This window comes from Onychostruthus taczanowskii, unplaced genomic scaffold (genome assembly GCF_017590055.1).
Source record: "Onychostruthus taczanowskii isolate IOZ18803 unplaced genomic scaffold, ASM1759005v1 scaffold26, whole genome shotgun sequence".
In the NCBI taxonomy this organism is placed as follows: domain Eukaryota; kingdom Metazoa; phylum Chordata; class Aves; order Passeriformes; family Passeridae; genus Onychostruthus; species Onychostruthus taczanowskii.
In genome coordinates this window covers 8,130,272-8,153,640 of record NW_024499906.1, presented here as the reverse complement: position 1 = coordinate 8,153,640, position 23,369 = coordinate 8,130,272, and the positions used below count along the sequence as shown (strand labels likewise).

Sequence of the window (23,369 nt, the reverse complement as noted above, 5' to 3'; positions counted from 1 at the left end):
AAGCACCAGAGAAAGAGGATCATGGCAAGGGAGGTGAAGCAAGCAAACACTTCACACAGTCTTGGATGTGAACAGCACAGGGAGCACACCAAAACTCGTGTGGAGGCAGCTGGATCTCTGAGCAGTAGCTCAGCCACCAGCTGTGAGGAAGGAATCTCATGAGCACTTGAACATTCAAGTGCACTGTCAATCCCACCCAGTGATATAAAAAACACTGCACAAAACAGAGTGCCAAGCAAGCAGGCAGATGGACTGAAAGGCAGGATTTTTTTCACACAAAGCATACTAAGCAGTCAAACCATGCTTAATAAGATGTTTCCACATTTAATTCATGCTGTAACTAAATACAGATGCACATTGCATAACAGGGAAAATGTCAAAGTTTTGGTAGGTTATATACAGCTAGAGGATTACAGGGGTTTCTCAGGGTGTTATACCCATCAGTTGTACACAGACCTCAGAGAAATAGACACCATTTTATTTAACACAGTTTTTGTTTACATAGAAGGCTTTTTGGGTATTTTGTGGGAAGTGACTAAAAACCAAAGATTCATAGGAGACAGTATCAGGGGAAATGAATTGTTATGACTTTAAAAAAAAAGAGATAGTGACATGACAGCTTTACTACTCAGCTGTGAAACAGTTTCCACCAATTTTTCAGTATTCTGGACAATAAGCAATGCAGTTCAGTGATTTTTCCAGTTGCCTGAATACACATGCCTGGGAGCAGTGCAAGCTCTGCTCTTCAGGCATGGGACAAAAACCAGATTCTGACCAGTTTCCACTTTGGAAACTTTGGTTAAGTAGAGACCCAAAAAATGAACCATAAGACACAACCACAGAAAAATACTCTGTTGCCTTGAGGTTACAAGAACAAAGTTCAGAGAGCCAAGCTGCCTCAGATCTTCAGCAGCTCCACAAAATCAGCTCGCATCGTGTGTGATAAGAAGCAGTGTAGTGACTACACCACATTCCAGCTGTAGGGAAGCTAACTTTTTCTGCAAATGCAGGTACATGTAGCACCGGAGTTCCCAGAGAGCATCAACCTACAGCTTTGGAAAGAGTGAAACAACAAGTATTCCATCACATTGAAACACTTTTCAAGCAAAGTTTCAAAATTACCTTCCCCCATTAAAAACTGTGCACCAGTCTTCCTTACAGATCTTTGGGGTAACAAAATGATCTTCATCTCTCTCTTACCCACAGACCTCCTTCACCCACACCCCACCAAATGATTTCCCTTCCAGAACAGATGCAGCTTTGGAGCTGCCTGTACTGATCAATTCCTGTTTGCATTCAGAAAGCATAAACACACAACCTTTTGAAGGTAATTGCATTGGATGATTTAATTATTGCAATCCAATTACTTTCACCTCCTTCCCACATTCAAATGTTTCAGTAATGGAAGTTATTAGAAAGATCCTCATTAGATTAAAATACAGACCTGCCATGCAGTGACTCAGTGGAACCATGCTAAGAATACCCACTGGATCCAGAATTTGCAAGAAATTCTCCTACATCCCTCTAAATTGCCCATGTACCAAGAACTAGAACTCACCAGATCACTGTCCTGCTTCCAGCTGCCTGGTTGGAACATCTGTCCAGCAAAACACAACACTTTTTTCTCCAATACTCCTACTGGCTATCAACTTACTGATCATTTTTAGGTTAGTTAAGTTATTCACTCTGAATAAAATAAATGTGTCATTCAATTGATAAAAAAAGTGGATCTGTGAAGTGAAAGGTGAACATACTAATTTTCAATATACATACCACCAGTATGGCATTTTCTAATAAACAACAGTCACATAAAGGTTAATTTACAGGAAAAGACTGATATTTGATCCCAAGCTCTAAATTAAGTCATAAATTAGGCCTCAACATATTTTTCCTATAAATGTTTGGTTAACTATCCTGTGTAACATGTAATAAATGACACCTTTACTGCAGAGGAAGGAAGACACATTTCCACATGTATAGGGTGATGCCCTCTCTCAGCATTTTAATTTCTGGACCCAAGTCATCTGCATCATTCATTGAAACACCCTCTATAAGAAGAGACAGGCTTTTGGTTTTTAAGTACTCTTGAACAATTACAGCACTGTTTTTTCAGAGACAACAAACATATCTACTTGGAATGTGTGTGCTCTGTGCAACACCAAGGTGCCTCTGCTAATGCTCTACTTGAGCAAGGACTTTCTGCAGAGGAATCACATTTCCAGTTCCTCCAGCTGAACTTGAACAATTATTCATGGGTGATGAAATGTTCCCTTGGCTTTTCTGCTCCTTTTCCGTTTTCCCCTCCGGGCAGCCCGACTCAGAGATATTCTCACTGTCCTCAACTCCTGCAGGCTTTGCTCTTCTAGAGCAGGTAAGAAGCCACTCTGCTGCTCTGACCCAGCAGGACAAATTTGGCTGGGGAGTCTCAGTACTCTGGGAAGGAAACCAGCAAGGTCAACAGAATTAGCACCAGCAAAAAGGGATCAAGAAAGCAGGGCAAAGCTATGCAAATCAAACTCTGTCCTGAAAGGCTTGTGCCATAGCTGCAAAGGAGCTGTAGCCCTGAAGTGCTTTACCAAGGGCTCAGATTTCTTCTTATCATGCATACTGCAGTGTGTTGTGAGGTGCCAGCAAAGCCCAGCAAACCCCAAACTTCTGACTCTGTAATTTAGAGGTGATTTGGCATTTCAAGGGCTTAAAAGCCAGTCAGTTTCTCATCTCTGCATTCCTGTGGGGGTTATGTGGGGAGATGGAAATCAACAGAGTTGAACTGAAATCATCTTCAAACATGTATTGTGAGACTGAATATTCCATCCTAAACTTTGGGTTTTATTATTTAAAAAAATCTATCTCAAACATGCAGGGCCTCTTTACATTCAGCTACTTCTCTCATATGGCCTAGTTACAGCTTTTCTATTCTTCAGCATTCTACTCCATACTGTAGCAATTTTATTCTATCATGTTTAAAATAGTAAATTTCAATTTTTAAACAGCAAATTTCAATAAACATCTTCTTGTTCTCCTCCTGTGAGACTAGAAATTCTGTTGTCTCTACCTTCTTCACTGGTCAGTTGCTGTGTAGACTCATATAATTTCTTACATGCCCCCTCTTTAAGGTAATCAGTCTTTCCAGTCTCTTGGAAAAGCTGTTTTTGTTTTCTGTTCCACTTACCTGCTTTCCCTTTAAAGAGACAGTACCCTGTCTGAACTGTCATCTTCTGTACTAAATGCAGCAATCCAACACAAACAAACCTGCTAAATTATAACACCATTATCGTTCTTTTCTTTTCTTTATGTATCTTCTTCCTGTACATACTCTAGCAGTGTTTATTTCCAGCAGGATTAAAAAACTTACAGACTATGGATGAAAGAGGGAAAAAAAATCAATATTAGATTTTCTCTGTAGTACACTGCTATCCACTTAGTAAGTTCTTCTGCATTTCAGATCTCTGTAGACCCAATCAGCTTATCTGCTAATTTGGGTTAGACAACTAGTCCAGACTGTTAGAGAAGAGAACAGAGGATTTGTCAGCCACAGCTCTCAAGGGCAATCCCAGAGCCACATGTTTCTGGCAAGAGAAGTGAAAAGAAAATTATAAAGGAGAGCAATAGGCAGAGACTATCAAACACCAAGAAAAACCTTGACCCTTTGCATCAAACTTTCTCCTTGTGAAAACAGGACAGGAAAGCCATGTCTATTGCAGCAGTGTAGGGAAGACACAAGACCATCTCTCCTCAGGCACAAAAAATACATTCTTCAAATATGTGAAATGGTGCAACATATCACTGTGCATTCTTGTATAGATGCCTGATGGAAGTGTCCTGATAGGAGACCCCTGCCCATGTGGCTGACCAAACCAATAAAGCCTGTAGCAACTTCAGTTCAATTACCTGGTCACTGTCTCACAGGTAACTTCCTCTTTATAAGGGACAGATTCTGGTTCATGGCAAAAGCATCAAATATTATAAAAACCTCTTTGCTGGCACATTATTACTCCCTCACTTTACTGGCATTTTTTTTAGACAGTCACAAGAAGAGTCTTTTGCAGTTCCTGTCCAGATGCTGTCTCAGCTTGCATCCTCCAGATTTCTACTGCTGCCATTCACAGAGGAAATATAAGTATTATTTTGGAAGAAATAGATTTGAGGTTGTGAGACAAAGTCATCTCTAAAGACTTGCTTCTCTGCTTGGCAGTCTCACACTTTTGAATGTTATTACAAACTAATCCAAAACATAACATCCTTAGGTTCAAAAGTAGTAAGTACTTACTAGGCATGCTACTGGACATGGTAATTACAATAAAGGTGTCAGTATTTATATATTTACAGGAATCAGGGATTCAAGACAGAATAATTTCAAAGCAAGGATTTTCAAAGTCACTGCTGAATTAAATAGTGGGCAACTCTACATGATCACGGGAAAAACCTGACCAACTTTACCCATCCTGAATAAAGATGAAGTTCCTTAGCAGCGAGCTGAACACCATCTACTTCCAACCCCCCTGCCATGGGCAGGAACACTTTCCACTAGATCAGGCTGCTCAGGGTCCCATCCAGCCTGGTCTAGAACATTTTCAGGGATGGGCCATTTGCATCTATGGATGTTGCCTTCCAGTGGAAGCCTACTAGTTAGCATAGGCAGTGCAAAGAAAGGTGTCTGAAGTAATGACTTGGCCTACTCAAGGGCCACTGGAAGCAGAGAATAGTAGCAGATTGAAGCAGACGAGATCTATTGCTGACCTTGGCAGAGGACACAGGATTTTAGATGGTAATACAAGGTAGAAGACAGCTAGAGACAACCCACTGGGCTAGTAAATCCTTGTGCTATTAGGTAAAGCACAAAATCAGCTCACAGCATCTGCTGGGGAAAAAGATGAGCTGAGATGGGGTAAAGGCAGTAAATAAGAGAAGGGTCTTTTTGATCCTGTGGCCTTGCAGGCTCAGCAGCGCCTGGAAAACTAAATCATGTTTGTAATTCTGCCTTGACTTTTTTGCAGGTCAGACAGGATTGCTTCTTGCACAGAATGCAGGGAGGGAAGGAACAGCTTTCCTTACAGACAGTTAAATTACTATGCAAAGAGACAACATGTCCAGTTACCTCAAGCCATGAGAGACACGTCCCACAGACTAAAACCCATTCTGTTAGTTTCAAAATCTATGTGTGCGTGTTCTGCTGTGTCAAGCAGTTCCTCCTCCCACTCTCCTGTCCTGGTACCTGAGACGTACTGAAAACACCCAGACATGACCAGACAGTCCAGTAAGTCTCTTCCACATGTCATATCTAATAGAAATACATTGTGTCTTATCAGCCACACACAGTGAGCTTTGGAGGGATATTTGCAATTTCTGAGCAGTTATCAAGAAATGTAAATTATTAACAGTCTGCAGCAGGTTAAGCAGTTTACTTAATTGAGAGATGTCTTAACTACTGAGCATCAGAGGCAGGCAGGGCACATGGAGGCCATATTTAGAATAAATTTTCACTCCAGTTGAAGGGGAGAAGACAAAGTATTAGACAGAACTGTTCTGTAGACTGGATCTGGCCCCTAAAACAGATCAGATGGACAGTTAGCTCTAAAGAACACCAACAGACAGGAACAGCAAGCTTACAAGAAAGACTGAGAGCAGTTATGACCTCGAACACTGCGGTGAACAAATGGGTTGCTTTGGAAGTACACACATATTCATCATCTACACTGCACAGTGGAAGTACAAGCTAACAAAGGCTGTTAGAAATGCACAACCATATAATTCCACAAATGCATCTCTCCCCCTGGCACTGCACCTTTAAAATACTTGCTTCACACTCTTAAGTCTAAAAGATCACAGTTTGTCTTTGCTTTTCCTACTCACTTTTCTTCAGAGCATTTAAGGGTTTTGTTTGTTCCGTTTTTGAAAGGAAAGTATTTCTGTAGAAGGAAACAAAGGTTCATGGTATGGCAGCTACATGCTAATTAAAAAGCCAGTGAATGCTGAGGATCTATGTCCTACCTTTTCCAGTGGTCAACCATTAACTCTATTTAGAACATAGGAACCAAAGAAGACAGCCCAATAGCCAGTTACTTCCAAGCCATGCTCTTAAAAGCTTAGAGACATTTTTCTGTACCCTCATCAGTTCTCCCACACTGTCTCTTTCTCTGGCACCCTTCATTTTAACACACATTTCAAACCACGCTATTTCTCTCCCCAGAGTTTTGCCTCCAGCATCTGGTTCAACAACAGCTGACAGTGATTTACAAGTCTTGATAGACTTAGCCTTTTAAAATTATTCATGCTATTGGCAAGAATTTAAGCTTCAGATGTGTATGTGTTTGTGGGAAAGGTGCAGATAGTCCCTCTGCATCACTGGTTTTGGTTTCCAGGAACACCCATTAACCAGCAGGTATGAGGCTACCAAGGTCACCTCTCCCTGGCAGCAGCAAGCCTTCAGCATTTGCACCCCCACAAGCAACTGCAGAGGTAGCCCATGTTCCTCCTCAAGCAGCTGATGTTCCCTTCCTCACCAAGTCAGCTTTGAAGCAGCAGGACAAAGGCAAATACTGCCATTCCCCCCACCCAATGCAAATGAAAGAAACTCTTCCCATTTGATTTCCATTTCTCTACTGCTTGTAGCATCCCATCCCACTCTCTCATGTCTGGGAGGCACCACACATCCACCATCTCTCAATTACTCATACCAATTCAATGCATTTTAATAACATTTAAACAGGTTTAAAAAAACCTAGCAATAAACTGGGAATTACTGTGGACTCCTGCTGGACCACAGAAGCACAAAGGAGGGACTTCAGGTTTTCAGGAGGCAGCACTTGGCAGATGAAAACAGCTAAACACACGAAATGCCTTTTCACATCACCAACACACAAGGTGGTTTTTACCAACTTCTGGTGTCAACAATTTTCCTGATCCAAGCTGTCCCATTTCACTTTCATGTCAGCTGACTTGGATATTGATATTTAACAGCATTAGCAAGGATGTGCAGCTGCTCCAAGTTCATGCAGGAAGGAGACAGCCTGCCTTTTTTGAAGTCCAAATTGATAAGAGGAGAGTCACTGAGAGAATTAATAAGCAGGAAGGTGAGGAAATGAGAAAGTGAGTTGAGAGGAGTTAGAACACGAATGGGAAGAACAGCAGTAGGGAACAGGATATAAAGTACAAACAATACAAAACCCTCAGTAAGGATGGCAGCAAACATCTGCTTCAGTAACACTCAGACAAGGAAACTGAAAGAGCACAGAGTTTTGGTAATAACAGGTCTATCCAAATGGAGGTAATGAGCTGCAGACAAAGCCTTCAGAGCCCAAGACTCTCCCACCACCACAATTACTGTGGTATCAGGGCAACTTTGTGCATGTTGATTGTCTTTCACCAGAAGAAAGTCCAGCTCCACACCGTACATTTACGAAGCATCCTGGTGACACACAGGGCAATGGAAACCTCACAGCTGCACTCAACAGCTACCCTCCAAATTTGTAAATTGGAAAGTACTGCTCATATTAAGGCTTTTCCCCAAAGTGCAGTTGCACTTACCTTGATACCTCACAAATACAAAATTCTTGCTCTGTTACTTGGGACACTAAATCCTTCAGGCTCTTTTTACTTTCAAGAGACAGGAATTGGTTTTTGCATTTAAGACAAACAAAGGCTCATTATCTATCTCTGTGAAATAAGCATAGAGAAAAAGAAACAACAGTTTGAAAAAGGAAGTTATGACTATTGCAGACTATCTGAATTCAATGTCAAGTGGTTTTTCCCCAACTGCATACTGCAAAATGTATACATATTTTAAGGAAGAGAAAAAGCTCCACTTCTGTTGCCTTCCTCTGCAGTGTTTATGGAAAGTTTCAAGTCTCAGCCCTGGCTCTTACATTCCTACTCTCTTTTCTTCCTCAACTTGAGTCAAGTTATTACTGGGTTCCATGAATAAAATATTTTTCTGTTCAAAGCAGCTTAGCTTTTGAGTAAACAAACACACAGTCTAACTTTGTCCTGTTTAGGATATGTTTACAAAAATTACTATTAGTGAAAGATAAAAACCATATGTTTGAGATGCTTCTGAATCAGTCCTGGACATATAGAAAAGCAGCACCACAAACCAGTTCCACAAGAGAACTTAAGACAATGATACCAAACACCAAAAGGTCTAAAATAAGAACACAGGTGTGGGAGTTCTGTTTCCACTACAGAGGTAGGTAGTGAAAAATGGAATTCCCATGAAACGCCCCAGTGCAAGCCAATCCACACTATACACACTTATCAAAGACGTAGCAGTTACATTTTTTCATGGCATCAAGACTGAATAGGCACTGACTGAACAAGAAGTAAACTTCTCTGCAAGGGAGGATGGATAATCACATATTCATCCCATTCTTTCTCTCTACAAGGAAGCCCTTCCATTTCAACTTCCAGCTTTAGCAGATTATTTTTCCTAATTTTTTCAGATAATACATAAACAGATCATGTCGCCAAAGAGCAACACCACTGTCACTCTGATTTGATTTCAGAAAAGAATATCAGTTTCTCATGAAGGAGAGAGCTAAGTCAGATATCTTGTTTTGCTTATTTTTGTTATGTCTACATAATTGATAGCTTTTTGTAACTTAATTTTATTTGACTCAAAATACGCTTCTCTCAGCCTATGTTAAAATTACTGTTTCTACAAGATTTTATGCAATGGAGGCCAAGTAGAATTTCTATTTGTGTCCAAAGTAAGACAGTGCAATATTGCAGTACAGTAAAAGCAGCAGAGTTTGTAGAAAAATACTATCAAGATTATTGTACAACTCTTATGTCCAGGGTATTCCAGACATACATAATTTAAAGGAAATTTTGTTGCTTTCTTGATCCTTTGATGCTGTAAAAAAACAATCATAATCTTATAACAACTCAGGGCTGGGCTAAAATACTCTGACAGTATCAGAGGACCTGTACCAGAGAATTTCAGATCGACAATCTTGAGAACAGTTGAAGTAATGTTAAAAATTAAACAAGAAACTTCTCATAGGAAATACAAAAGCCTCCTACAACAAAACACTCCACACAATAAAAAACCTAGAATATATAAATTCTTTGACAATCCCAGAGGGAACAGCAACAGACTGTGGAAGACAAGACAAGTCCAACAATCCTTGCCACTGGAAAGCCTGGCTCCAAGACACAAAACCCAGCTTAGCAACTTGGGTCAAGTTCAGGAAGCGGAGGAGAACACAGCTACCACAGGGCAGCACTGTGCCAAAGAGTGTCAGAACAATGATGCTCCATCCAACATATATTTTCTGACTCCGCTGCTGCTCCATCCCAATTTCTGTGGCAGGCTAAGGGAAATGTATCATCCTTGAGAAGAAGTCCATGCACTCACTCCTCCAGTAATCCAAGTATCACCTGCAAACGCTCAGCTGATCCCACTCCCAAGGTCAGCAGCAAAACTCTCAAGTGACACTGGAGCAGGATGAAACCAGCCACGACAACTCTGGTGTTTGTTTGCATATTGAAGCAAAAGGAAAATACTATTTCTTCCTAATAGGAGACACATCACTCTCCCCAAAACAGTGGGTAAAGGAGAAGAAAAAAAGAGAAGGACTTAAATACTGAGTGAATCATACACCAGATACTCAAATGGAAACAGCTTGTACAAAAACTGTAAGACTGTGGAAGAGACTCTCCAAAACACTTTGCCCCAACAACACCTTTAACTTCCGTTACATTATCAGTGTCAGGTAAACTGGACAAGGCAGAGACACCTTGATAGTTATAGAACAAGCATCTCTAGCTATAAAGTACTTTCTATTGAAAATGTGCTTTGAAGACTAATTTAATTATTGTGCCTGAAGTTTCCTTGCTTTTCTTAGGCACAGGAGCTCACAAGCTATTGAGGCAGCCCATTTCCTCTTCACAGTTTCTTTGTGGCATCACCAGTTTTATTAGGACACAGAAGTTTCTTATTTTCTGTCCTCCTTGAAGTTTTAATACAATCTACAAAATCTCTTAGAGTTTTCTACAATCATTTGGAGCAATACCAAATGTATGGGCAGAAAACTGCTTGGGGTAAGGTCTGTGACCACGGTACATCCAACTTATTTTCAAGTATTTTAAGAATTGAAAGGAGCACAAATGTAATTTTTATGAATAAAGATCTTTTTGAAGATGTAATGCTTAGGTAAAAACTTCACAGCAGAGGGTCTCTGGGTTTCCTTGATCTTCTTCAAGCTATGCTCTAGATTTGAATGGCCCTGATGAAGAATTCTGTCTTCAGCACCTAACGTCCACCAGTCTGTGTTGCAGATGCACATGATTGGTGACTTGTATTTCAAAACTGGTCATTACTACAGCTTAGCACTGTTCTATGACTTCAAAAATACAGGACCAAAGCTACCACAAAGCCTGAAACAGTGAAGAGACTGCCACACTTATTAGAACAAACCTGGGTACTTTTACTGACAAGCACTGCAATGACACTAAGCCCACTGGAAGGATCCCACCCCAGGATGGCGTAAGCAGGGAAGGAGCTGGCATACAAGGAAGCATTCATGTCTCATCTCCCAGACCTACAGGGCATGCAATACTCTGCTCAAACTGGCCAAAGATACATCCCTGGGTGTCAGAAACAAAGCCTCATGGAGCAAACATATCTTGACAGCTATTGAGGAATGCCAGAAGATGTATTCACATCGGTTACAGGTCCAATGCTTGGGCCTCCTGTGGTGCAGGAAGCGAGCACAGATGTCTGACTGGAGAACTTGGCCACAGAGGCCATGAATGTGACTTCAGTGCTCCAGCTGAGTTCCAGCCCTGGCTGCAGCCCTGCGGGTCACTGGCTAATGTCACAGGGGCCCTGGGAGACCTGTCCTCCTCTGGATGTCTGGTAGAAGTTATCTTAAGAATCTCAAACTACTTTGGTCTCAAATTCAGGTTTTTAAAACTTACTGTTACAGATCTCTAACCACCAGAAATGTTTACAGGCATGACAGTTTCAAGGGCTGAGTCTTGTTTAAACCAGTGGCTTAGTTGGTTTGTTTTTTTTTTTTAATCACAGAACCAATTTCCTGTAGGCAATCTGATACCCTACCAGGAGGAAAAGCCACATGACCTGGGTGCTCCGGAGATGTGAAACACACCTACATTAATAAGTGACACAGGCCTGGGACCAGCCTCTGGCAGTAAGGCCACCTGGCAGGGAAACAATAGCTGCATCCAAGCTATGTACTGGGAACAGTCCCTAGGACAAGCTGACTTCCAAACCCTGTATGGTTTGGATGTTTGATGCTGTGCAAATTGGCTCATGGCAAGAACAGTGCTTAATACCAACAACAAGACACCACAGCCAGACAGATCCCCATGCTTGAAATATACTCTTGCACTATTTAGTTTATTAGAAATACAGTGACTGTAACTGCTGGCCATGGGTTCAGCAGCCCATTTCTCCCAGCTGGTTCACAGAGCCATTAAAAAAAGGAAACAGTATTGATTTCTGTGTACACCAACCATCTTGTTCAATACTGGGCTTGTCTAAAAGAACAGGGAAGTGAGAACAAGGGGTTTGCTGCTTACTCGCACAAGAACTCTTTTTTCTTGTTACATAGTACACCACAATAATATCTCAAGGTGGTTCACATTTTCCCACTCCCCCTCCTTCATTTTTATTAGTTTGAGGTCAGTATAACGGCATTGGTCAATAATTGAATAAACACCATTTTTTTTTGGCTTGAAGTTATCATACACAGCAATAAAGGGAAATGAAACTAACTAAAACAAAAAGATGACCATTGCCAGGATAATGCTTCAGAATATCACAACAACCAGCTTGCAAATTAGGAGCTTGCCTTCAAACACAGGCAGTATAATTTATTTCTGGAAAAATACCATTGAGTCTGAGGTATCAATACATGCACACACACCACTTTTTGAAACCACTGTTTGCACTTTTTAATCCACATGCTAAACACGAACACAGTTCACTAAGCAATTACCCATACCATTTGCTTTTTCTGTCTCCAGAATTTTTGTCAGTGGTTGTTTATCTACTTCTCCTGTATTATTTTGTATACAAAACACTTGCCCACACATTTAATACCGGTTTTGTGCTTAACAGCTGTATAACCATTACACTTTTTTCTAAAAGAATTTGACTCTTAAAACCACGTAAAAATGTCTTTCCATGTCAAAAAGGGCATGTGAACACAAGTTTGGTTTTAGAGCACAAGAAAGACCACGGGAAACAACAACCAAGGCAGGCCAAGCCACTGGTTAGGTTTAGCCACGCTTCCCGCTGGTAACCTCAATAATTGTAATCCTTGGGCCATCCTTTCAGATGTGTTCACACCTCATAAAAATCAGACAACAATGTTCAACCTGCTTCCTTATAGAAAAGGTTTTAGGTCATCAGGTTTTTAGAATGAATATAGGCTGTGATCAAAAGGGTGCTGTGGATGAAACTAGTTGGGGATGACAACTACTTGGCTTGGTTTCCTGGTCACAAAAACTCATTAGGGAAATCCTCACCAGGCTTCTCTCTCATCTACTAAAGAATGAAGGGAGGAGGGAAAGAAGAGGCAAAAGCATCTGAAATCACAGAGGAGCTTTCAGAATTCAGATGAAAGTCATGCATTTTTCAACCACTACCGCATGTATTTTTTTTAAACAATCAGTACATTCATAGCTCCCTTTTCCTACTGCTTTCTCTGGTATATAATATGGGTTAGCAACAGTATTTGTGGAAAAGCTTATTGCTGGAAACTGAAGGACCATGACCAACAGCATTCACAGCATTTCTTATTTAACAAAAACCCCCCTACCCTTTTCATCTTCCACTCCAAAACCAACACTCTGGAACCTGAATTAATGGAACAAGCTACTGAGGGATTTCCTCCCTTGCACCTAGTCTTGTGCTCCCCAACAACATTAGCAACCATAAAGAGTGTGCAAAGGGGAAGATGAAATGCCAAACAACAGAGGTCTTAAATATTCCCCCAGAGCAAAGCTTGCAGCTAGGCAGCCTGTAGAAATCCTGCCTGCAGAACAGCTGGGAGAAGATCTCTGCAACAGCCCATCCCAACATGGCTCCTCACCTGCTGGTGCTTCACAGCTCAGACTGCCACAGTACTCCAAGCACTACAGCAAGCTGACTGAAATTTTATGTGCTTTGGCCTTTTGGTTACAAATGAACCTGGCAACAACAGGGATCAGAGTTTGAAGCTGCAAGTTCAGTGTTTGTATGGGTCTATCCCTGCTGGAAACCTGGCAGGACCATTTATCAGTTGATATTTTCAAAGCATGATGACAGATTAATTTATTCCCACTCATTTACTGGCACTTGCAGAAGTTACCAAGAAGAGATAAGTTTATGAAGTCTGATTCATTTCCTGAAGCGAAGAGACTGAATTCTTCTTTGGAAATGGATTAGTGCCTATACATTGCGTAACCAACCCTTGTATGCAACACACAATGCCAAGTGTAGTGGTCTGCCACCCACTGCAGCTGATACTCTTACATGAGCTGCTTTCCCTGCTTGCTCCTGCCTGAGGGAATCCAGCATAGGTCCATCCTTAGCTGCCAATGCTAGCTCATGCAGTCTCAAAAACTTCAGATGTAACAGAACTTAGAAAACTTGAGGTAATATCAGACAGCACTAAAAGTCTCAGCTGCTAAGGCAGCACACATGACAGCTCAGGCAAGGCTTTGGTAGACCCCAAATACTCTTTTTGGGCTGAATTGCAGTTGTTCTGACAGAATGGGACATAGGTCTCAATGGAGCAGAATAATATATGTCACTTGACTGCTACAAAAAGTTTTAACATCTTAATTTCAGTAATTAAATTATATCGGGCCAATAAAGTCAAAGGTGTCCATTTTGATTTGACAGATACACTACCTCTTCACCCTCTGCCCTCAGCACAATTACTCCTTTTTTCCCTATGTTAGTACTACCACACTGCCCTACTTAGATCTCTAGTTTTTATCAGTATTGGTTTCTGCCTATGCTAAAGTAAATTGTTCCCATGGCAGATTAAAATCATAGAGAACATTTATCTCTAGCAGACAAACAGAGGACTATTCAGTAAAGACCCATTCACCTGCCATTAAGCTCCTGGCCAGGAGAAAGCAGGAGCTTTGCTGAGGGCTGATCATGTGCCACAGGAGTCTGAAGCAATGGGACCAACACGACAAGAACAGGCACAAGGGCATCATGCCTGATGCTGGAGAACAGCACAGGCATGACCTTTCCTGCTGCACTTCCAGTAACTGCAGAAGGGCAATCATCCTTTGACAACTGCTTATTGTTGGAGGAGCTGCTGAAAGAGTGAGTGAAGCCAAGGCATGATTCCTAAACCTAGACAAGACGTGTAGAGGACCTCCACTGCCATCAAAATGCTGCAGCTGTCTTTAGCCAACCCTGCATGCAGCAAAATCTAGGCTGGACCACAGGCCACCTGCCATAAAAGCTGAAAGTATCTCCTTGGAAATCCTACTTTTATTCTATACAACTCAATGCACATGATGCTGCAAAACATGAAGCCTTTTAAATGTCAATTTGAACCATTCATTGGATGACTCCACAGCCCATATTTGCTCCAAAACACCGAGCTGAGAGGAGAGGCTGAGTTTTTCTCTGTATCAGATGGGAAAAAGGAATGCGGTATGGGAATGAGAAGATACTGATTAATAACACTTAGGATCAAGAAGAAAATGATAAAGTAAGGATAATTTGGCACATAAGCAAAATGAGTGCAAACTTTAAGGCCCCAAAGTGTTCCATAAAGCAGATGCACCTCCTGCTTAAGAATACAATGAAAGCTTTATTTGCCATTATAAGTGAATTTGAAGCCAAATGTAAATTTACCATATTTGCACTCACTGCTAGAGGTGCACAATCTCATTATCTCTCATGTTCTCAACATGGGCAAGGATCTTTTCTCCATATCCCTTCAAGACAAAGCACTGTACTTGTTCTATCACCTGAATCCTCAACCTGATGGCAAAATAGGCCACTTCACATTAGGACAGCCTTTTCTCAGATTCTCTCCACAGGACTCCACTCCTAAGGAAACCATGATTACATTCCTTTAAAGGTCAAAAGCATAGCCTTCTGGGGCTGATCGATCACTACTGTTATTGCAAAAAACTGCTAAGTATATTGATCTTTCACCTCACAGTAGGAGGGAATGGTACAGGACTGGAGAATAAAAGACAACATTAGACAAAACTTTGCAGTAAACTTGGCAGCAGAACAGCAGTGCTTTCTACCCAGAACTGCGCTTTGGCATCGCCTTCGATTCAGCGCTCCAAACCTTAAGAGTTCTCCGAAAAACTTAATTTAAGTGGTGAATACACATTATGTGAAAAGCAAAGCCCATATGTTCAAAGTCTGGCCAAGGTTAGTTACACAACACTATTTCCTGCAGCCTGACTAAGAGAAAAATTGAAACACCACATTTTTTAATCCAGCCTCCACAACTGTTCTCTCTCATGAGGATGAAGGCATTATTTTGTCCATCTCAAATTTTGACACAGTATAATTTGTAAAATTTATTATTTGTTTTCTGATAGGCCAAAATCAATTTTGGCCATTATTTACACACAGTTTCAAGCCATCAGACATGCAGATTGTAACATATGAAGAACCCCAAGAGATGCATATGGCTTTGTGATTATGTGACAGTCCCTGTCTGGAGGGTTGTCTGGTAAACTTGCCTTCTCCTGTTTCTTTCTCACAAAACTGTCCTTTTCCTTCTCCAGGCTTGCTCCAGCCACCCACCCAAACTGCTTGCAAGGGTACCTTAAATTCCTGTGTGGATGTTTGTTTTACAGTCTTCCCATTCACAGAATTTCTTTACCTCACAAAAGTATAAAGAAGGAAGCTTCATTTTCTCTTTTCTAAACTGCCCAATATAGGACAAGGCTCTGCTGAACAGCATGCACCCTGCTGTGCATCCTCAATATTCCACGGCTGCTGCTCCTATTCCCTCCCATGGTGCCCCATCCCACCCTGCCACATCCAGCCGTGCATGGCTGCATCCATCACTCCTCACACTGTATGCAGAAGGGAAACAGGTCTGTTTTTTCTTGCTTCTGGTCTTGCAACAGATTGCATTATGGACTGCTGCAATTCTTATCAAATCTCTGGGAAAATACATGCAGTTACTGGAAGTTTTATACAAACCCACTCATACTTGGACAGAGTATAATGAAGCAAAAAGAGCAAAGCAGTGTTTTTAGGTAAATAATCCTTCAATGTCTGAGAGGTTACAGTGCACAGAACACAGTGATGCACAGAAGACACTTGTACAAAAGCCAGTTGCTCCCCTTAGGGCATTGCTCATCATTTAAGAAGCTTTTAGAGCTCCTGACCACAGAAACACCAAAGCAGTATACCTGCATTATGCCCTCCTACTCTCTCCTTTCCATTTGATCTCTGAGCTGCTAACTATTTCCTGACTCTCAGGACTGTTACAAACACCATTTTACAAAACTTGTGCCACTTTTGAGCAATTCTCTTCCATGTAGCATCACACAGCTAAAAGATCTTGCTGGGAAATTACGCACAGATCAGTGTTGCCAGATACCACGCAGGCACCAGCACAGCTGGAGAGAGGGAAAGAAAAAAAGTCTGTCTCAGTAAACAAAATAGTGTAAAGTAGCTCAAACAAGCTACTGACATATTTCTATTGTGCTACAATGGTCACATGCTATTTGAGATCTTCAGTCTGCTAAGTGACCCACAAAGAAAGGTCAGCCTTACTTAAATAGCTCAGTAGCTTCAAAACTGTTGCAATTCCTTTAGTTTAAGGTATAGCAGCCATTTTGTGTTGCAGCTTCAACTGCCTCCTCTAGACATCTTTATCTTAAGGAGAAAAACCAACAAGTTTCCTGCAACAGTGCATATTTAGTTATGTGCCATCTCTGGACTGCGAGGACTCCATAACTGGCATTTGTTTTTCTTTCAGGGTCCACAGGCCACACACAGAAGTGGCATTGTGCAGTCCCCTCTTGGCAAGAAGAACTGTTCAGCTGCAGAACTGGAGAGACTGCAGGGGAAGGTCACCAAGCCTGAAAGACGTGAGACACTGATGAGAGATCCAGTCTCTGTGTAAACAGATGCCAGGGAAATTAAGATGGGGTCAGGGAAGACAAGCAGAAAAATGAGAACTGGTTAATATGGGAAGCAGATGCATCATCCCAAAACTTGCTGAGACTCAAGAACACTGCGCAGCAACAGGCAGAAAAAGAGGCTACAAGGAGGAAAAAAGGTGTATTAAGTAGCTCTTCTTATTCCAAATAAAGCTTATAAGATTCACCCACATCTTTTATGGAAGGAATAATCTCTTAGAGAGGGGAGTAAAAGTCATTGCACCTCTAACTTGAAAGGCTCAAGCACCTAAGGTTCCACTCTATTACGCTGCCCAGCTGTGCTGCTGAAGCTGGGTCTGTACAAGCTGTGGTCCAAGTCACATCAGAGCACATTTTTGCAGCTGTTGTCGTGCAATTAAGACATGAACTTTGTAACACAGGCCCCTTAGCTCAGTACGACAGGCGATGCAACTGAAGGAGTTTCATCAATCTGTGCATCGACCTACATGAGCTAGTAGTTTCAGGACAGCTCAGATCAGAGAGATGACACTAAATGCTTGTGCTTTAAATCTTAAACTGACACGCAGGAGGAGAGCATCTTAAGGCAAGGGATCCACAAGCTTGGATAAACTTCAAGAGCTGGTGGCAGAAAGTAGCACAGAGAGATAAAAAAGCGCAACATTGTAAGGTCTCCCACAGGTTAATAAGTGGAGTTTATCACTCCCAACAAGCACTCAGCTAGACATTTTATGCGCTAGTCTCAGGTTTTGGCATCTCAACAGGATACATGTTAGTCAAATCCGGAACAAGTACTTTTCAACATCTGCAACAATGTCTGTTTCCAAGCGCTTTTGGACCTCCTATCTTCTCTCTTAAGCCTCTTGCCAGCATCCACTTCTTCCTCAAAACAGCCAGCACTAACCTCCACCCTGACCTTTATTCCAAACACACACTCATCAAATTACAACATATCCAAAAAATTCAGTTTAAAAAACCACACAAAATAAAAGAGCAACCAAATTCCTTCTACAGCATTAGGTCTCTTCAATTCCTATCAACAATTTTATTGGTGACTAACGTTTTTATCAAAATTTAAAGAACCTCCAGGCAGGAACAAGTCCTTTTACACTTGCAAAGAGCATACACACCTTCTGCCCTGCTTGAACTACTGCTCATACTGCAATCACCTGGGTGTGAAACCTACAGGCTTAGACTGAAAAACATACACAGACAGCATCAAAATCAGTTCTCACAGCACCTACACTTCTGCTGTGAACCAACAGCCACTCACAAGGCAGAGCAGACATCAGTGATGTAACCCTGTGCTTAGGCAAGAGTTACAGACCTGTACAGCAACCAACACTGTTGGGCAAAGCAATCACTTTCTACCACTCCACCAGAGGAGAAAGGAAACTCAGTTTACCAAGGGTCTGTGCTTCCTTGCACCCTGCTTGAATACAGCACTGTGTGAAGCATCCCACCTTTCCATCAGAGCTTTTTCACAGGCATGAACTATGACACTGTATGCTAAATATTCTGGATCTGGACAGGAAAACCACAAGGAGAAAAAGATTGCTTTTGATATACTTGAGGGCAGAAAGATCACAGTTCTCCATGGTAGAAGTCATGTCAACACAAAGCAAAGACAACTCCCACATTTCTTGTCACATATGCATATTCCCATTCCCAGTCCACTGTTAGTTTAGCAAAGAGATTTTCATTTACACAAGATGGGCATTAAGTTGTTGTGCCCCCTAAAAAACCTGCTCATTAGCACACTCAGAACACAAGCCTTGGACAACAGCTGAAGTGCACATCTGTATTTAAAACCCTCACACTGTAAACCAAACCCAGCAATACAAGCTCTGCACAGTTTTCTCTATGTGAGATGAAGACATTAATAAGATAAGCAGTCGGGGCTCACTGTTTATACAGTGATCCATATGAAGAAGCTGAGATTACTGAGTTCAAAAAGAACTTAAGATAATACAAGGTAATGGAGAAGACAAAGGTCCATACTCCCTTAAAACCTTAAAAAAAACCAAACCAAAACCAAAACCAAACCAAAACAAAAAAGCTATGGGATAAAGGGATACATATTTTTTTTCTCTATCTTGCCACCAAGAGACTAGAATGCCCATTTTTTAAAATAAAAGGATTTTGACAATTTTCAGTTGACTGTAAAAACTTTTACTTCTTATGAATAGTTCAAGGAGAACAGTTCTTGACTGCAACATGTACATTTAGAAGGTCTGTGGCATGGAAGTGAGCACAGAACTCCCACCCACAAGAGGGCACAGACCACAGTTCATAATTACCAGGAAAGCTGTTTACACCAGCCTCTGTAAAAGTTCTCCTCACTTAGAATCCAGCTAGGGGTAAAAAGAGGGCTACTGGTAAAGTGCAGGTCTACCACGCCCCTCCTGCCAGTCTGGCACGGTGACACACGATCAGCACATGGGTGACACACGATCAGCACATCGGAGGCCCAGCTGAACTGGCACTCACAGCACTGGCAGGCTCTTCAGGCTCTTGAGAAGCACACGAGTGTGCCAGCATCGAACAGAACTGCTGCCACTGAAAGCTGGGTGAGTCAGTGCACTTGTCCCACCGTATCCCATGCTCAGGTAAGATTAATGACACTAAATCTTCTCTGGAGCATGGAGTTAGATATGTCTGAACTTGACATGCCAGTGACCTACTTTTCAGACATGCCCAACACCCACGTCTCCCTCTGAGCACAACAAAAGACAAGGATGCTTCACAATTTTGAAACGGCAGTGCATGCTTTTAATACTGAGGAAGCTGATGACAGCTCAGGATCAGCTGTGCACATTAGGAAAAGCCACTCTAACTTCACATGAGCATACACTGCTATGGATCACTCAAGACTCTACATGTTTGGCTATATATGTCTGTTGATTCCATGAGTTTGCTGGCAGGGAAAGAGCATGGATGAAAGCTAGTAATTTCTCAGAGTCATCCTGCAATAGATTTATACATTTCTGGATATCAAATTTTGCCACTATTTCAACTCTCACCTGTCTAGACAGGTGCATCCTTCTTCTTAGAAGAAAAGCACATAATACTTTACCCCTCCAATGCATACCAGCTGTACTGTAGATACAGGCTCAGTCTATTTTGCCCAGATATAGAATTAGAAAACCCACTAAGATTAGCACACAATGAACATCACTCAATTATCACAAGTGACCAGGATTAAGAAGAGAAAATCCATGTGCATCACGTGTACAAATGACACACACTAAAAAGGAACTCCAACCCCATTGGGTATACAAAGTTTTGGGAACCTAGTTTAATACGTGAACCCACTTTGCCTCCCCCCCTTCCCCCCGATTCCTTCTTCCCCCCCCCAACCTTTGTCTTTCTTTATGAGGAATAACGACACTCCCTATTATTAAATAGTTTTAATTTTATTTCTTAAAATATATGCATGTATGAGCTACAAACATGCAGGGCTATATAATCCATAACTATGTCTGCAAGCTGTAGCTAAAATCACTTTTGTGTCTTTTCAAACCAGATAACACCACTAGTGCCATACAAAACTGGGACCAGAGACCAAGCTAGCTCCTGCTTTTAAAGGCTGAGGTGTATAGAGCCACATCGTGCAGCAAAGAAAACCTTTAAAGTGAAAAACCTTTAAAGTGGCACCTAGCTACTGCATATGCAAAGACTACCAGCAACTTCAATAATCATGTGTTCAGCCATTCACCAGCAAAACTATTCCTCCTTCACGTACAGATGTCCCATACTGAAGCAATTACTGGAGATGGCAAGTGATTCTAGCTGAAGTTCTCTGCAGAGGTTTCAGAATATTTTCCTCGTATGAGCAGTGCATATCACTGTTTGGGAAATGTAGACAAAACTCACTTATTTGGTTAACAAGTAAAGGGACAGATAACATCTCCATAATGATCCTTAACAGTTTCCAGGAAGCTCTAAAAGCCCTCCACATTCCATGGCCATTAAACAACCACGTCAACACTGACAGGAGAAGGCAGGTCCAAACAGGAAAAGGTGCCATAAGGATCTGCACAAGCCTAATCATAATACACGAGTATTGAAAGTCTGACAAATTATGCTTTCACCCCAGGCAGCCTAAAACCTGCAAGTTAGACTCCCAACCTGCTATTCCTTCCAAGTCAGTTTCACACTCTTAATCTTTTAATTACAATAAAAATGCTAATGCAAGCAGAAAATGAAAGACCCATCAACCGACATCTTCATGTCTGAATAAATAAAAGGCAGGATCATAGCTTGTAGCATGTCAAGGATACTGCAAACAAGTCCCGGAAGCAGGCACACTACCTGGTTAATTCCCTTAAACAGAAATAGCCTGAGAACCTCTGGAGTTTCCTAGTGTGAAATTCCTGGTTTCTTCTTCACTGCTTGTTTCTTGAAGCTGACACCTCAGTTACTAGTGAAAATAATGATGTCTCATCAATCCTGTTCCCTACACAGAAATATCAACATGGAGCATCAACCTGTCATCAACAACTACAGCTACGTATTTTTGCTAAGGTGAGGGAAGATGCAGAGATTGAGAGAGAGGAAATAAATTTCAAGAATATATGAGAGGAAATAAATTTCAGGAATACCTTCTTACAGGTAAAAAGAATCGGCTAAGTAAGCCTAACAAGCTACAATGAATGAAAACAAGCTCAAGCTATATTCAGCATCATTTTAAATACATAAAAATGTGAGGACAATAAAATTGTGAGCACATAACAATGTAAAACTCTACTTAAAGTTCCTTTGACATTATACTTGTTTTAAGTACCCAGCTCCTCTTGCTAGCAGATGAATGAGAGTTCAATTGGAGACCTCAGCTTAAGGTGAACTTAAATGGTCTTAAATTTGCACATATTTGACAGCTGAAAACTAAGTCGCAGTGGGGACAAAGATGAAAGAAAATACTGTCCGTTTTTCAGAAAGCCTGCAGAGACATAAAAGCAGACAGTCAACAGAACAGGCATCCATGAGAAACAGTCCATCCAAATATCTGTGAGTATCAAAACATACTGACAGGCTGGTCAACAACATGTGTCTTTCAATCTTAGGACACACTACACCTGAGCTGCAAAGAAACCCTGCCTAACATAACTATTTATGGGCACTGCAAGAAAAATAAGCACTTATTTTGAAATAAAAGATTTTCAAGTTAGAATTTGGAAGGTCCAGCTGCAGAGCTGAATCAAGTTTGAGCCCCTGGGCAGCCTCAGTCCCTTCGAAGCCCTGCTAAAGGGCCTGAAAGCATTCTCCTCCTTGGCAGCTTTTCAACACGGGATTTAACTCCAAGATCTTATCACCGATACGTGGTATTTTTAAACAATTACCAAGAAATGTTTGGAGAGGGGAAACGGGAACCAAAACTACTGTTTCAGCCAATGCTACCACAATCTTTAGGCAAGGTCAAAGATCTCCACAGACTCTCCGGCAATCCTCGTGATGAAGGGGATCTCACATCCCATTTTTCCCACGCTTAGAAAAGTCACTCAAGTCCTGCAAGTTTCAGCGGCGCCCCAGCCCGGTCACTGTCCTGACCCACACAGCGGCGGAGGAGGAGCGCGACACTATCCTGGAGACCCCTGCTCCAGGCTCCTTCCCCTCCGGGATGTGATGTGTCTGCTTAAAGCAATGTCCCCATGCTGGACCACCGCCACCGTGACGCTTGCCCGGGCTCCGAGTAGTGGAGACTACAGTCGCACAGGGATGCTGGCTGTCTGCCTCCACCACCTCCCGCCGGTGATGGGGGACCGCCAGCCAGGACCCCGCGCCGCGGGCCCAGCACTGCCACCATCACCGGCAGCAGTGGTGGGAGCTGACAGACCGCCGCCGCGGCCCCGCCGAACACCCGCTCCCGGTACCTGTCTTCGGAGACGCTGATGACCCCGTCCTCCTTGGGCACTATCGCTGCCATGTTCACCACCTCCTGCGAGCCCTCCACTTTGTTGAGCAGGAGGGGCTTGCGAGTCAGCGCCTTGGGCTGGGGCTCCGCCGCCATGGGGCCGGCGGGCACCGCCGCTGCCACCGGAGGAGGCTACGGCCGGGGGAGGGAGGGAGGCGGCCCGCACTGCCGAGGCGGAGGAGGGACTTGCCGGAGCCGGGCGCTCCCTGGGAAGCAGGGACAGCGCGGCGGCGGCCGCGGCACCGCCCCCGAGCGGGCAGGGCAGGGCCGGGCCAAACCGCGCCGGGCGGGGCGCGGTGCGGTGCGCGGAGGGGCGGGAAATGGCGGCCGCCCGCCGCCATCTCGCAGAGCGGGGTTTGTGGAGCGGCGCCTTCGC

The 23,369-nt window shown here is 42.5% G+C and overlaps 1 protein-coding gene across 1 annotated transcript in view; it reads right to left on the bottom strand.

Annotated features, from left to right (window-relative positions):
- WDFY2 (WD repeat and FYVE domain containing 2) overlaps window positions 1-23,143 on the bottom strand; it is a 57,826-nt gene extending 34,683 nt beyond the window's left edge. Inside the window, exon 1 of the mRNA XM_041407281.1 lies at window positions 22,953-23,143. Within this exon, the coding sequence (XP_041263215.1) occupies window positions 22,953-23,089 (137 nt within the window). The 5' untranslated portion in view covers window positions 23,090-23,143. The remainder of the gene's footprint in view (window positions 1-22,952) is intronic.
- Between the last annotated feature and the right edge of the window lie 226 nt (window positions 23,144-23,369).